Source organism: Plecotus auritus, assembly GCF_963455305.1.
Source record: "Plecotus auritus genome assembly, chromosome: 1".
In the NCBI taxonomy this organism is placed as follows: Eukaryota; Metazoa; Chordata; class Mammalia; order Chiroptera; family Vespertilionidae; genus Plecotus; species Plecotus auritus.
In genome coordinates, this window is record NC_137770.1 from 24,000,179 (window position 1) to 24,017,418 (window position 17,240).

At 42.4% G+C, this 17,240-nt stretch overlaps 1 protein-coding gene across 1 annotated transcript; it reads left to right on the forward strand.

Moving 5' to 3' along the window:
- Positions 1–324: 324 nt before the first annotated feature.
- On the forward strand, positions 325–14,725 carry NOXRED1 (NADP dependent oxidoreductase domain containing 1; the record flags this gene model as incomplete). Its single annotated transcript, XM_080683786.1, has 6 exons — positions 325–500; positions 2,342–2,535; positions 8,073–8,253; positions 9,057–9,208; positions 10,334–10,556; positions 14,551–14,725. Exons 1-6 carry the CDS (start codon positions 346–348, stop codon positions 14,723–14,725), a joined length of 1,080 nt encoding a protein of 359 aa, XP_080539912.1. The 5' UTR covers positions 325–345.
- Positions 14,726–17,240: the final 2,515 nt, after the last annotated feature.

Genomic DNA, 17,240 nt, shown 5'->3' on the forward strand with positions numbered 1-17,240 from the left:
AATGGGAGGGAGAAAGTCTTACCCCAAGAGCACCTGTGAACCCCATTGCTAATGTAAATGCATCTGCTGAGAGAAGTGCCTATGGAGGAACATCACTATGGATTTTTGTTCAGGTTTTTCATGAATCCAGGTATTCTTGATTAATGGGCAGTCAGTGCTTAGGACTTCTCACGCTAAAACAGAGAAGTGGGTGAGAGCTGTGAGTTCAGGACTCGGAGGAGACACTGTGTGTGCCCACTACCATGAGAACTTAGGACTTGGGCACACACACCCTCCTGCATAGACTCTCTCTTCTTCCAGGAAAGGGAACCAAATTGATCCGTCGCTGGAGATGGTGGCTTAGAGATGGATATGCTAAGTGACCTTAAGTCCATGCAGTTTGAGTATGGGATTGAAGAGGAAGACCGCTGCTGGCTGTATTTGCAGGGTCGTTATCAGGGGCGGATGATTGAGGCCTGTGCCCATGCAACCTTCCTCTGCAAGCTACTCCATAATTTGAGGTAAGCAAGGTTTCCAGTGTCAGACAGATGGAGGAGAATCTCACTGCAAAGACTCCAAATGGCTTTAACTTTTTATATTGGAGAATAACTTTGGTGTCTTCCTACCCTTTCCAACTCACAGTCTATTATTCCTGGTCTGAAAACACCAGAGAAATGCATACTGGGGTCCCTTGGCTGTGGTTCTGTCATAAAGCATGGATCAGTGGTAATTTCCTTTCAGTTGGTGAATTGATTAAATAATAAATTCATTCATCCCTCCATTCATTCATTCACTCATGGAGATGACCAATGACTTGTCATTCCATGAAGATGGCATGAGTTCCTTTTTATGGGGCTAATAGTGGAATGTTCCCTGATAGGAAAGCCATCTTAGACTTTGGGGTCCTTATGACCAGATGACTTGCTTGAAACCAGCAACACTGATTTACAGAGAAGCTCTCAGACCATCCTGGCTTCTGCTATGTTTGTACAATGTGGCTTCAGATACTTAAATAGAAGTCATGTGAGAGCCAGGTACCTAGGTCTAAGCCCTCGGGTTCTGTAACTCTAGGGTTACTCTTGGAGTCTTTGAAAGTGCCCCCCCGTCCCCAGTCTACTTCTCAGTCTACTTTCATTGCAATTAGATTAACTCCTTGTTGATGGAACTAGACCTGAAATGAACATGTTATAGATACAGCATATACCCAAGGAGGCAGGCTGCTCAAGGAGTTTGCTGATTGGTTGACTGATAAGAAGCATAAACCTATTGTTTAATTCAAGATGAGTGATGAGAAACTGATATGTGAAACTGATCTGTGAAACTTCCAGGAAGGATTTTATATTTGGAAGGGTCAGGCACTGAGAGAAAATGCTCTCCTGTCAGCCGAGAGAGAAGCCTTACATAGAATGTGGCTTGTGATGCTTATACGGAAATTCCAGAATTTTGATTTTTATTCTTTTATTTTTTTGAGCTTTAATTTTTCAAAAACTAAATACGGAACAAATATAAGGCTGTCATGTAACAACATAAAACAATGCTTGATGTATTCTAAGGTCAGACCTTGTTTATCTTGGGCCAAGGAAATACACCCAGAACCAACAGTAAGTGAAGTGAGCCTCTGGAAAGAGAGGGCTCCAATCCTTGACCCTCAGTTTCTCAGGTCTGATTTCCCTCACTATAAACCATTGTCTTTTATAAATCATTGGTTTGAAAAAAAATAAGTTACCTGGTTTCCTGGATCTGTGCAGAACTGAAGCAGCAAACTAGAAAGAATAGGGGTGTGACCGGAGACGGGTGCGCTCACCCTTGTGGCCTTGGAAATTGTCTGCTATCTGCACAGGAAACAGGAACAGGCCCATGTTCCAGGATGATGTACAACAGTGGCTGCTCACAACGATGGTCCTGAGTCAAAAAATGGTTTAACGTTCAGACCTCGTGTTTAAAGCACTCAACAAAGTAACAATGATAAATACTTCAATGTGATTATAAATATACATCACCAGCTCAAAACCCGGCATCTTATTCAGTGGGGTAAAACCAGAGGCATTCCCATGAAAATCAGCAACAACACACATGAAAATCCACGATTCCTACCACACATTTCACCAAGAAAATGTTCACTTAAAAATGTTTTAAACCAGTGTTGGTCCTTTGAAGGGGTATGCCTTACTTTCTGGAAAATTCACTCGGGGAGCACGTTTCATTCCCTAGTGATGCTGCACAAGTGCTTCTCTTGCCTCCTTAAGGTGCCCCAGGCTGCCATCTGAGGAAGTCAGAGCAGGGAACATCAGAGGTTGACAGGCAAGAAGAGGGCCAGGGTGAGCATGGATTTATGCATGTATCTGTGTGTTCATTTTTCCAGAAAATTAATATATGAGACGCAGACTTCCAGATATCGCTCCATTGGATCGCATGCCACCATTCCTAAAGATGAGTTAAAGGTGGGCATCATTGGAGGCGGCCACCTTGGGAAGCAACTGGCTCACGTACTGCTTCATCTTGTCCCCATCCCTCCTGAGAGGCTGTGGATCTCCACTCGGAGGCCAGAGGCCCTGGGTGAGGAGCCGTGTGCGGTAGAAAGGGGCGTGGGTGTGCCCTAGAGGTGTTAACGGGGCTTTTGGGAAAGGGGAACCCTCGTGTGCAGCATGCTGACATCTCAGCTTTCTAGTCTGAGAAGAGCTAGAATGATCGTTTTTAACTTGTTCCTCAAAACAACTTTCTTCTCCACCTAAAAGGTCTTACAACCATCTCTCTTCCTCGTGCCCTTGGTGGTGAGCTATCTTTCTGGGTCTTCGATACAGAGCTTTCCAAATAGAGTTGAGCCCAGCCAGTGTGCCCAGTGGTTAAGCATCAACCTATCAACCAGGAGGTCAGGGTTCGATTCCCGGTGAGGGCACATGCCCCGGTTGTAGACTTGATCCCCAGTAGGGGGCCTGTAGGAGGCAGATAATCAATGTTTCTCATCGTTGATGTTTCTATCCTTCTCTCCCTCTCTCTCCTCTCTGAAATCAATAAAAACTTTTTAAAAATAAAACCAAGTTCAAATCTAACTGGACCAGTTAGTCTGTTGGGTGTTAATCAGTTCCAAACATTTGGCCTTGTATTTTTAAAAATAGCATTTCCTGAATTTTTAAAATTATTTTCTATTGATTCTATCTACTCTGGCGATAGAAATCAGAATGGTTGCTTCTGGGGAGACTGACTGAGAAGAGGCCTGAGGGTACTTACTGAGGACATGGAAATGTTCTAGTTCAGGGGTGGGGAAACTTTTTTCTGCCAAGGGCCATTTGGATATTTATAATACCATTCTCGGGCCATACAAAATTATCAACTTAAAAATGAGCCTGCTCTATTTGGTCAAACATTTAATTAACCCTAAAGCCTTGGCAGGGCCAGACCAAATGATTTTGTGGGCCTTATATAGGCAGTGGGCTGGATGTTCCCCATCCCTGTTCTAGATCTTGAAAGAGGAGTGAGTTACATGGGTGTATGCCTATGACAAAAGGGATCAAACTGTATTTTCTTTTCTTGCTTACTTTCTCTCTCTCTCTCTCTCTCTCTCTCTCTTTCTCCTCACCTGAGAATATTACCCCCGTTGATTTCTAGAGAGAGTGGAAGAGGGGAGGGGGAGAGAGAGAGAGAGAGAGACATCAATTGGTTGCTTCCCACACACTCCCCTACCAGGACTGGGGAACCTGCAACCAAGGCAAGTGCCCTTGACCAGAAATCTAACCCAAGACACTTTGGTTTGTGGGCTGACACTCTAACCACTGAGCCAAACCAGCCAGGGCCAAACCGTATACTTTAGACCTGCATGTTGCACTGTATATAAATTATGCTTCAATAATTTTTATAAATGTAAATTATTACATGCATATTTTAGAAAATTACTCTTTAGGAAACTAAATAATGACTACCTATAATCCTTTTACCAGGGATATTATTTCCTAACTGTTTTCTTCTCTGATTAGATTAGATCAGGAATTGAGCCTGTACAAAGTTATTTGTATTCTGCTTTTTCACTTAATGTATTATAAGCATATTCTCATATTAGTTAACATTCTTCAAAATCATGATTTTAGGGTTGTATGGTATTACAAAGTGTGGTTGTATGATAATTTATGTAACTGTGGCTTATTGGATTTCCTTGTACATATTTTTAAAAATAAAATTACTAAGTCAAAGAAGAGGTATAGTTTTATTAAAATACTAGAAGCCTGGTGCATGGATTCATGCACTGGTGGGGTCCCTCAGCCTGTCCTGCGGGGATCAGGCTGAAACCAGCTCTCTGACATCCCCCAAGGGGTCCCGGATTGTGAGAGGGCACAGGCCAGGCCAAGGGATCCCACCGGTGCATGATCAGGGCCGGGGAGGAACCTGGGAGGGCTCCAGGGCGTGTCTGGCCCATCTCACCCAGTCCTGATCGGTGGACCCCAGCAGCAAGCTAACCTACTGGTCAGAACGTCTGCCCCCTGGTGGTCAGTGTGTGTCATAGCTACTGGTCGAACGAATGGTCAGACACTTAGCATATTAGGTTTTTATTACATAGGATAATTTGTTTAGAGTAAACTGCACATTTCTTACATCACCATAAACTGCACATTTTAAAGTATGCAATTTGATGTTTCGCACAGGTGTGTGTATGAAACCATCAATACATAATGAACTTATCCTTCATCCTCAAAAGTTTCCTTATAATTCCTATCTCTCTATCTCTCTGGAGCCCCCTACCTAGGAAATCACTGATCTGACTTCTGTCATCTGTCATAATTATTTGCATATTCTAAAACGTTACACAAATGGAATCATATAGTTTGTACTGTTGTGTGGTCTGACTTCTTTCACTTTGCATAATTACTTTGAGATACAGTTTGTTTCATGTATTCTTTTTATTTCTGAGTAGTATTTCATTGTGTTAATATTCCAGTTTATCTAGTCTTCTGTTGATGGACATTCAAGTTGTTTCCAGTTGGGGGCTATCCTATATAATAAAGATGTAATATGCAAATGGTCGTTACACTGTGAAGCATAACGACTGACCACGTCAGGACCGGATCATGGATCAGCAGGAGGGTGGGGCAATGAGCTACAAGTGGGCAGCGGAGAGCTACAGGAGGGGGCAGGGCAGCAAGCTATGGGGGGGGGCGGGAGGAGCTACTGGAGGGCATCAGCGAGCTACTGGCGAGCTACTGGTGCACGGATTCATGCGCAGGGCTACTAGTTACAAATAAAGCTGCTATGAATATTTGTGTACAAATACTAGTGTGGAAAAATGCTTTAATTTTTCTTTGGTACATACTTGGGAGTGAAATGTGGGTCATATGGTAGGAATATTTAATTTTTAAAGGAACTTCTAATATTTATTTTTCAAATTGACTTCCAAAAAAGGTTGTTCAGATATAAACTTTCACCAGTGTTGTGTAAGAACACCCATTTCACTACATTTTTTTCAATTCTGGGCCTCTTGTTGTTGTTCCACTTACTTATGCATTTATTGGTTGATTCTTGTATGTGTCCTGACTGGGGATTGAATCCATAATCTTGGTGTATGGGGTTGACGCTCTAACCAACTGAGCTATCCGGCCAGGGCCTGGGCCTCTTTTATTTTTTTATCACTATTTTACTATGTCTTTAAAATCTTTCTTATTTTAATATGTCTTTTACTGACCACTAGAATAGTTTGATATTTCTATATGTTTATTGCTATTTTGTCTTTTTTTGAGTTCTTTTGGTCCAATTTTTCTGTTGGCATGCCTGTTTTTTTCTTATTCTTTTGTAAATGTTCTTTCTAATTAAGGAAATCTTAACATTTTATCACTCAAGGCAAATTTTGAAAAATCTCATCAATAGGACTCTAGTATGTATGATATTTCAATAAAATACATATATTCTTTGGGAAGCAATATGTTTATTAATAACTAGAGGCCAAATTTTGTGCACTCGGGGGTGGGGGAGCATCCCTTAGCCCGGCCTGTGCCCTCTTGCAGTCTGGGAGCCCTCAAGGGATGTCCGTCGCAGACATCCTTAGTGCCTTCACGGAGGCAGGAGAGGCTCCTGCCACCACTGCCGCACTCACCAGCCATGAGCCCAGCTTCTGGCTGAGCGGCGTTCCCCCTATGGGAGCACACTGACCACCAGGGGACAGACACTCAATGCAGGAGCTGCCCCCTGGTGGTCAGTGCTCGTCATAGCGACTGGTCATTCCGCCATTCAGTAGATTTGCATATTAGCCTTTTATAATATAGGATAAAGTTACAGTTTTAGAATATCACTGTCTATTGAGTAAGGAAGCAAGAATTCAACATGCTCAGCATCAGCCTCTATGTACCTTTGAGAACATGGAAGAAGGGAGGTGCCTGCTTTCTAAACTTACTACCTGAAAGCACCTGAGTACCCCGATGACCTCAGTATCAGATTTATCATATATTCTTGCTGGTTGAGATAAGGAGCGACCTCTCCAGTGTCTAATACTCTCTTTTCTTTTCTTTTTAAATATATTTTTATTGATTTCAGAGAGGAAGGGAGAGGGATAGAAACATCAATGATGAGAGAATCATTGATTGGCTGCCTCCTGCACATCTCCCACTGGGGATCGAGCCTGCAACCCAGGCATGTGCCCTTGGCTGGAATCAAACCAGGGACCCTTCAGTCCACAGGCTGACACTCTTATCTACTCAGCCAAACAAGCTAGGGCTCTAATACTCTCTTTTCAATACCATTTAAAACATAGGAGCATGTGTGACTTTGTTTTTACTTTTGGAAATACATATAAGTACAACCAAATGATCAAATACCAAGGGGTGTTTTTATACAACTACATGATTTATCACATTTCTCTCTACATTTATAAATATCTTAACATTAAATTGTGCATCCTTTATAGAAACTGTAAGTATATTTCCCCAAACTCTTCCCAGCTTCTGCCCTAGACTCTTCCATTCTTAGTCTTTCCTACCAACTCAAGCCAGTTAGCTGTGTAATTTTAGCCCAGTTACATAATTTCTTGAAGACTCAGTTTCCTCATCTATAATATATGAATAATACTAGTCTCTGACTTGCCCTGGCTGGTGTGGCTCAGTTGGCTGAGCATGATCCTGTCCACTGAAAAGTCATGGTTCAATTCCCGGTCAGGGAACATGCCTGGGTTGCGGGCTCGATCCCTGGTCAGGGTACATGTGGGAGGCAGCTAATTGATGTTTCTCTTACACATCGATGCTTCTCTAAAATCAATCTATATATATAAAAGCCTAAGTGACCATTGCAACCGAAACAACCGAACGGACGACTGAAAAGACTGAGTGGGGTGACCAGGCCAGCCGGGGGGGGGGGGGGGGAGGGGGGCGGGGAGGGGTGTGGTGAGGGGCGACCAGGCCGACAGAGGGGGGCAGTTGGGGGTGACCAGGCTGGCATGGGGGGCAGTAAGGGGCAACCAGGCCGGCGGGGGGAGGGGAGGCGGGGAGAGGAGTTAGGGGCAACCAGGCTGACGGGGGGTGGGGGCAGTTAGGGGTGATCAGGCAGGCAGGCAGGTGAGCAGTTAGGAGCCAGTGGTCCCGGATTGTGAGAGGGATGTCCGACTGCCAATTTAGGCCTGATCCCTGGCCTAAACTGACAGTCACACATTCCCCAAGGAGTCCCGGATTGGAGAGGGTGCAGGCTGGGCTGAGGGAACCCCCCCCCCCCCCCCGCACAAATTTCATGCACCAGGCCTCTAGTAGAAACATATTTAAAAAATATTAGTTTCTGCCTCATAAGGTCCTTATGAGGGCTTCCTTCGATAATACATAAAGTACTTTGTGTATTATCTGACACATAATAAACCTTCAGTAAATTGGAGCAGAAGGCTTCTGAAAACCTCCAGCACTTGAGGTAAGGACGAATTGTCTCATAATCTCAAGTGCTGCCGCTGTGGCTGCCAGCACTGCTAGCAGGGGGCAGGTCATTGCTGCGTGGCTCCTAGACGGCATGAGCGCATCTTTTCTGATTTATGTGACTAGACTTGAGATAAAATAATTGTATTCCTCTCCCTACAGCGATGTTCAGGCCCAACTCTCCTCCGTACTGTGATTTTTCTGTCTTTTTTTTATCCCTCCCAGAGGAGTTCCAGAACCTGGGGATCCGGTGCTTTTACCATAATGCCTATCTGGTGGGTTGGGCCGACGTGATATTCCTCTGCTGCCTGCCATCTCAGCTGCCTAATATCTGCGCAGAAATAAACACCAGCTTTAAAAAAGACTGCATTGTGTACAGCTTCGTAGCTGCCATCCCAATACCCAGGTACCTTGCTAGGGGGAGCCCAGAACTGGCAGACCTGCTCTGTGTCCTCCGCCCTGGCTTCTGCTCCCACCTCCACCTAGCTCCTACCTGTGGGAGGCAGTCATTCCAGGAGCAAAATGGAAGCCACTTCACCTGCAGGGTCCAGCCAGCCTTTCTAATTGTGTCCTCCCCACTTCCCTGCAAACCGCCCCTGGGGTGGGTCATTTTCTTTGATGTGCAAAAGGTTGGAACTGCAATAGAGCATTGCCTCCCACTGCTTGCAGCTGACTCGTTCCCCTTGTGCATCAGTAAGAGCGGAAACCACAGGATGAAGAGTGTTTGAGAACATGTCAGGTGTTATTTTTCTACCCCTGGTGTCTAGGCCCGTGGTCGGCAAACTGCGGCTCGCGAGCCACATGCAGCTCTTTGGCCCCTTGAGTGTGGCTCTTCCACAAAATACCACGGCCTGGGCGAGTCTATTTTGAAGAACTGGCGTTAGAAGAAGTTTAAGTTTAAAAAATTAGGCTCTCAAAAGAAATTTCAATTGTTGTACTGTTGATATTTGGCTCTGTTGACTAATGAATTTGCCAACCACTGGTCTAGGCCAATGCCTGGCAAGTGATAACATTCAGTGAGTGTTTGTTAGGCAGATGGCTAACCAATCCAACTAGGTGGTGCCCTCAGTGCTGACCACACCTGTGCTGTAGGGGGCTGGGGAGTGGAGGTGGGGATATCTGTTGTTGGGGTTGGCGGTTAACGCAGTGGATCATGTGGTTTATTCTAGTCCTGGCCTGCACTCCCTGTCTTGGTGGCTTTACTTTCAGGTTGAAGAGGCTGCTGGACCACACCAATATCTTGCGGCCTCACTATCAGTGTGTTGAAGGTTTTGCTAACATCTGGCAGTCCAACAGGGAAATCACTGCTGCTCTCCAAGATCCTGTGATTCTTCAGGCTACTTGCCCCTACAACCCTGCTGGTAATGGCTCATCCTAGTTTTGGCACTCTTTTAAAAATTACTTTCCTCCTGGCCTGTTGTTATCTTATTAGATCCCAGTGTGTGCGTGTGTGTGTGTGTGTGTGTGTGTGCGCGCGCGCGCGCGCGTGCTGGGTGAGTGTGGGGAGTACTGTACAACTAGATGCATTCTCAGCTATTAAGGTTTTATATAGGAACAACTTTGGTGGCAAAAAACAGTCCTAATTAGGGAAGGCTGAGAAGTCTGAATATTTGGACCCTTTAAGAATGAACTGGAAACGACCAGAAGGGAGAGTCTCTTTAAACAGGAGGATGTACTGTCTGGGACTAAATTTTTTTTGTGTGTGTGCTTTTCTTTTATCCGCACCTGAGGATGTACTTATTGATTTGAAAGGAGAGAGAGAAAGAAAGATGACAGAGAGAACATAGACTGGTTGCTCCCACGCGCACCCCAACCTGGTTTGGAACCACAACCCAGGTATGTGCCCTGACTGGGATTCGAACCTGCAACCCTTTGAACATGGGATGACACTCTAACCAACTGAGCCACACCTGCTGGGCTAGGATTAAGGGGTTTTCCCTTGCTCTAATCTTTTCCCTAGCTCCTTCTTAATTGTCAAGGTCTGATGTAGAAATTCCTAGAGATGCTTTTGCCATTAGAAATGTCCACATTAGCCCAGCTGAGGTGGCTTAGTGGTTGAGCATTGACCTATGGGCCAGGAGGTCATGGTTCGATTCCTGGTCAAGGCACATGCCAAAGTTGCAGGTTCCATCCCCAGTGTGGGGCCTGCAGAAGGCAGCCGATCAATGATTCTCTCTCATCATTGATGTTTCTCTCTCTCTCTCTCTCTTTCCCCCTTCCTCTCTAAAACCAATAAAAACATATATTTAAAAAAAATGTCCACATTAGTCATACCTGTCCTACCGTGGCAGGGTTAACACATTGTGTTATGAAGGTCACAAGCAAGGCTCTTGGCCCAGGGAGGGGGAGTGTTTGCTTATCTTGAGGTTCATATGACCAACTTGTCTTGGAAAAAAGGTGGCTATTCACTGTCTGGGTTGGTCCTCGGGTCCCTGCAAATGTTTTTGGTGGCGCTAACTGGTCTTTGCTTTGTCATTGATTTGTAGGCGGGATAATCCTTAATATCAAGTGGTTGGAAGGAGTGTTCTACGCAGCCTTGAACACCTGCACAGCAAAGGACCTGCCCCACGCACTAACGCTGCAGCTTATGAATGAGCTGTTCCTCTCTGTGCACTCCGACAACTGTGGGGAAGATGAAGCATCGTGCCCAAAACTCCAATTACAAGACTTTGTCAGCCAAGTCTATGCCAAGGGCCTGCCTCAGAGAAGGTAAGGTATGGTGGCTGGCTGTACTAATTCCTCCCACACTGTTGTTTTAGCAGGCACTTTGCTCTTCCCCTTTTATGTTATCTTTGCAAACTTAAAGAAGGAATACATTCTTGTAAAAAAATCCAGCTAGTAGAAGGAGGAAAGCCTTCCTTTGCTCCCCAACTACCATTTCATAGATATTACCTCTAATGGATTTTAGATTTATTTTCATTATATTAAAGTGTGGACATCTGTATCAATATACACATTTTAGAAACATGGGGACTATATATGCTGCATTGTCACTTACTATTGTTGTATTGTCAATCAGCGAGCTAGACAAGAGGCCTTAATGAGCCAATTAGTTAGAAGTCATCTTTATTGCACATAGGTTCAGAGCAGATTACCTCTGTCAAATTCTGAACAAACACAGGAAGGAGTATTCCCTTTTTATATCCTTTTAGTTCTTTGTGTAAGTTATTTTTGCAGACAGCTTGTAACCTTGAGTATATATCATATCTAACAAACACCTGTCATATCTATACAGACAACTTGTAACCATGAGTACATATCCTATCTATACAGACATCTGTAACCTTGATACATAATGAACAAACACTTGGCATGAGAATATGGGAATTATCATCAGTATCAGCATATCAGCCCCTTTAGATAGCTAGCTTGCAAGGTCAGACAGTTAAGTTTATTTTTTCTATTATTCAAACTAAAAAACAAAGTTATCTATACTAATAAAAGAGAAAAAGATGCAAATTGACTGTACCTTTGCGACACCCACCAGCCAATCAGGAGTGAGTATGCAAATTAACACAACAAAGATGGCGAGTTACTTTGCATACACAGGCACCGAGTGGCTGGGGGTGGGATGCTTGTGTCGTCACAATGGCGATGACTCAGGCGTTCCGCACCGCCCTAGCCGCTTTGGGCCTCTGGGCAGCATGGGAAGGTAGAAAGGCAGCTCTGGGCCTGAGCAAAGGTGGAAAGGCGGCTCTGGCCAGAGTGAAGGCGGTGTTGGCAGCCAGGGGAAGGAAGGCCCATTCTTGCACGAATCTTCATGCATCGGGCCTCTAGTTTTTACAGAATAAGAGACCGTCCAAAAATAACAGAGTTGACTTATGGAACAAGGGACTAGCAAGAAATAGCAGAGAACTTCAAAACAGCAGTTTCAAACAGCAGTTTTCCCTAAGGAGGGATCATTACTATGCTTCACTATGTCATGGATACATTCTCTGTTAATACAATCATATTTGTTTCATGTATGAGCAACTGCATAGGCATCCATTGATACATTTAAATTTATTTATCCTATTTCTTCTGGATGGTGTTGTAGTCCTCCCTGCCCCAAATTTTACATCAAGGGCTACATTGAACATTCTTCTACTGGTTTTGCATACTTGTATCAGTATTTCTGTTAGATGAATAGTTAGAATAATATTTCTGGGTTTGAGATGATATATACACTGAGTGGCCAGATTATTATGATCTCTGAATGCATAATAATCTGGCCACTCACATTAGAGGCCCAGTGCATGAATTCGTGCATGGGTGGGGTCCGGCCAGCCTGGCCAGGGGGAGGGGACATGGGCAGTTGGCTGGCCTGCCTGCTGGTCAAATTCCTGGTCGAGGGGACAATTTGCATATTAGCCTTTTATTATATAAGATATACACCGAGTGGCCAGATTATTATGCGTTCAGAGATCATAATAATCTGGCCACTCATTGTATATATACATAGGGTGTCCCAAAAAATGTATACATATTTTGAATAATTATTAATTCCAATGGGTTAAAAGAAAGAAACATTAATTGAGCTATCAGCTGTAAAGTATGTATACATTTTTGGGGGGACACCCTGTGTTTTATGTTTGTGGGCATTTGTAAATTGCTTATCGAAAATATGGTGCTTATTTTTATTTCCACCAATAGTGTAAAAGAGTGCCATTGCCCATGGCTTCATAACTTTAAGATCCATCTGTTTAACCTTTGATAATCTAATAGGAAAAATTGCTGCTCTTGTTACAATTGCCTCTTGTCACTAAATTCACTGGACACGTTTAAATCCTCTTCTTCCTTGACTATTAAAATGCCATTCTTCTTGGTACAATCTCTTTTTTTTTGCTTTCCTGATACCCTCCTGTTCTCCTCATTTCCTTCCTGTCTTTCCGGCCCCTCCTCGGCCGGCTTCTCTTCTGCCCCATCCTTAAATCTGGGAGTTTTCAGGGCTCTGTCCTAGGCCTTCCTTTTCTTTCTACACGTGGTTCCTGGTGACCTTTTTCCACTTTGGGAACTGAGGTTGCCAATTTTACAGGGACACCACCGAGCCTCTATCTCTAGTCCGTTTCATGCCTAGGTAGTTCACACTCCCTGTCTCCACTCAAACTTGAAGTGTCCAAAGCAGACCTGCTCTCAGACCTGCTCTTCCCGGGTTTCTTATCTAGTTATAAGCTTCTTCACCAGTTGTTCAAGCCAGACCTCTGGAAGCAATCCTTGATTTTCCCCTCTTTTGTATTCTAATCAATCACCAATAGCCTGCCTTACACTTCCAGCTTAGGGATTTTCCTCCCCCATTTTCCTGGGATTCCCTCCACTGCTCTTATTGTGGATCTTGTTCTGGATCTCTCTTCCTCTGGCATGGCTTACTCCTTCATTGGGGATCAGGTCCTCCTCCAGGGGCTTTCTTAGAAAAGGATACCTAGGAAGTAATTGTTAGAGACTATGTCTGAAAATGTTTTTATTCTAACCTAATATTTTATTGGGGACGTAATCAGGCATAGAATTCTGGTTTAGAAATAATTTTCCCTCAGAAGTTTGAAGGCATTGGTCCATTGTCTTTTAGTCTTTAGAGTTACTGTTGAGAGAGAGGCCCAGGGTTTCTCTAATTTTTTAATTAATCCTTTCTCTGAAACTGAGTCTTTTGTGGGTTCAATGATGTAAATGGACTGTGCCTTGGCTCAGTGTTATTGTCCATATTCTTTCCAGCTTCCAAACTCATTGCTCTTGTATTCTCTCTCATCATTTTATGTTCTTGGACTATTTTTCATTTGGATTGTTTACTTCTTATTTATTATTTTACAGGGGTTTTCAGTAGGAATATGTTTTAAGTATTAGAAATATTTTTCATATTATTTCTTTTTCTTTTTGGTATCTTTTGCTGTATAGAAGCTTCTATTTTTTATAGTCAAAATTTTCAAGTTACTTCTTTATGGTTTTAAGTCATACTTATAAAGACCTTCTTTATCCCAAGATATTCTACATCTTCTTCTAGGATTTTATTTTTTAAATATTTAAATCTTTAATAAGCTTAGGGTTTTTATTCATTTTTGAAAGCCAGTTGTCCTAACACTATAAAGTAGCCAATCCTTTTCCTACCAATTTGAAATGTGATTTTTATCATTTGGTAAACTGCAGGATATTAATGGGCATGTTAACTTCTACTCTTTCCCTAAAGGGTTGAAGAGGATGTCTTTTTTTAAAAAGAGGATATTTGAAATGAGATATTTTTTATTCCTAATGTTCATGATCCTTTTATGTAGTCTCTTTCTAAATTCAAAGAAAATACACTGAAAAGGATGTCAATGTCACTATTATAATCATTCTCTGATTATGAATTCCTCCCAAGATGCACTTACAGAAATGTATATAAGTACAATTAAATCTACATATTGGGTAGTTTTAGTTGAATTTTTTTATTTAACTGTGCATTTGAATTAGTTTGATATAGAAAATGAAGAACCTTATTTCCAAGTGGAGGAACACTTTTTAAAAAAAATTAATGAGAGAGGGGGAGAGGGAGGAAGGAAGGGAGAGAAGAGAGAGAGAGAGAAACATCCATTTGTTGCTTCCCACACAGGATGATGCTCCAACCAACGGAGCCCCATTGGTCAGGGCAGAAAATGTTCTTTAAAGGAAATGTGTACAGGTAAATCATATGTATTGAGCAGACAAAAAGGTAACAGTTGTTTTGTGGTTTTTTTGTGTGTGTGTTTTTCCCACCCAGGCCTCTACCCTGGTTTGATCTGACTGCTGTGCAACTCAGGGACACTCCCATTAGCAGGAAGCTCTTAACCTCTACTGGTCTCCAGGACCACATTATCCAGCTCTACTGTAATGAATTTGGCTTATCCTTAACTAAAGAACAACAGCCAATGGTTTCCACAAGCTCTATGTTCTAATAAGAGAAGACACCGCAGGACTCAGGATTCTTCCTCTCTCTACAATGGTCATACCCAGATCATCACAACTGACAGTGGGGACTCATGGAACTGTTTGCCAGCAGTTAAGCACTAAGGAATTAGAAAATGGTACTGATGGCTCTTTATAATGTAGATTAAAAAAAGAGGTCCTTTATATTGGTATATATGTGTGTATCTGTCAAACTACATAACCCAACACACTTAAGTAAGCTGCTTCCCCATGAGAGCCTTTTTAATACAAATTATCTCTCTTCTAAAAGCTAAATTTAAGAAGATATAAGGTCATTATTAACTTCTTTTCCTGTAGTGGTATATAGCTGACAAGTGATACAGCTTCACTTTCCTACCATTTTAGATAGAGAAGTAAAATGTGTGAGAAACAACTTAACTGTGACTCATTTCATGCTTATTTCAGCTATATGTGACTGTTTTGGTACTACCTTATTTAAAAAGCTGTTCCCATTTAAAACATTTTTAACCATACAAACATTTTTTTAAAATAGCTGGTGTTTATATTAAGTGGCTAAAAGTAATTTTGTAAAATAGAGATCTTATTTCTATAGTGCAAGTTTATGCTGCAAATACTTTATGTCAATTATAATACAGCAGGAAGGAGCAGCAGTGACCACCAAGTGGAAAAAGAGGGACAGAACCATTGTGTGCCAATTGCTAAAGTGCCTTTGAACAAAGCTATTCACTCCATAAGTAAACCACCAGGGCCCTACCTTAGTCATTCACACTTTTCTTTTTTGCATAATTATGAGTCAGGCAAATTCAATGGCATCAAAAATGTTGTTAGTCCAATTTTTGGGGAAATTAGGCTCATCACTAAATATATATATTTTTAAATATATTTTTATTATTTCAGAGAGGAAGGGAGAGGGAGAGAGAGATAGAAACATCAATGATGATAGAGAATCGATTGGCTGCCTCCTACACACCCCCTACTGGGGATCAAGCCTGCAACCCTGGCATGTGCCCTTGTCTGGAATTGAACCTGGGACCTTTCAGTCCACGGGCTGACTCTCTATCCACTGAGCAAACCCGGCTAGGGCTCATTGCTAAATATTAACATTCTATGTGAATGCTAATTTGAGGCACTGTTCCTTCTCTCAGTAGGAAAAAAAGAAAAAGAAATGTATTCCTTTGACTATTCATTCAGGTGTGGGGAACTGGACAGGATACATCATTGCCCTTCTGGATTATGGTGGCCCTTTAGCAGTTTTTAGGAGTAAGAAGTGAGACTGGGGGAAAAAAGAGCAGTTAAATCTATAAAAGTAGAGAGGAACTGGAGTTATTCAAGTGACAAAGTATTTTGTAATTTCTTTTGAGCAGTCCAGTCATGGGTAGACTCTGGCCTGAATTTCATTTTATAAAGGTCCAGCACGTACCACGTAAAAGAGCCTTTAAACAAACCTCAGCCCCTAGTTCATAAGGGTACTTCCATAGCCATGCTATTTGTAAGGATAAATACAAATCTAAGAGATTTTAAAGAATATTTCTCTGATGCTGAAAGGGAAAGAGCTTCCCCTTTCCTTTTTCTTAAAATATTTTCTTTAGAAAAATTGTAATATAAATCCCTTTTCTCTGTTTTTGAGATGTATGTAAATATTTTAAGAAGCTGAATAAGCCTTCTGACAGTTTTTTATCCCAGGACTGATTTTCTGAGGGGCCTTGGAACCATCTCTGAAATGTGAGCACCTGGTCTCCCTGAATCTGTGGGAGTTTAGCCTGGTGCCTGGCTCCAAGTAATAACTTCCTGTTTGTCATGGAGATGTGAGATACAGGCAGTTAACATGTATGCAATGTGTGCCTGGCTATATAAAAGGGTGAGATTTCTTTGTCTTTTCAATCTCTTTAGCAGCTTGCCTGTGATTCGCATCACAGTCTGATTTAATACTCATTCAATAATACAATTTTCTTTTTAAAAAAAAATACATTTTTTATTTATTTCAGAGAGGAAAGGAGAGGGAGAGAGGGAGAGAAACATCAATGATGAGAGAGAATCACTGATTGGCTGCCTTCTGCATTCCCCCTACTTGGGGGTTGAGCCCGTAACCTGGGCATGTGCCCTGACCAGGAATTGAACCATGACCTCTTGATTCATGGGTCCATGTTCAACCAGGGAGCCATGCCAGCTAGGGCAAAATTCTTTCTTTTCTTTTTAATTGATTTTTTTTTTTTTTTTTTTTTAAAGAGAGGAAGCGGGTCGGGGAGGTGCAGAGGGACACCAATTTGTTTAGGCATTCATTGGTTGATTCTTGTATGAACCCTGACTGGGAAACAAACCGGTAACCCTGGTGTATTGGGGCTATGCTTTAAACAACTAACCTACCCGGCCAGGGCACTATCTTTGTTTTAATGACAGGCTAAATTGAAACAAATACAGGAATGTGCTGCGAGTTGGTGACAGAACTAGGAATAGTGCCAGGAGTTCTACTCTGATCCTTAATGAGGAGGAGAAAAAGAAAACCCAAAAAGACCACACTTCTTC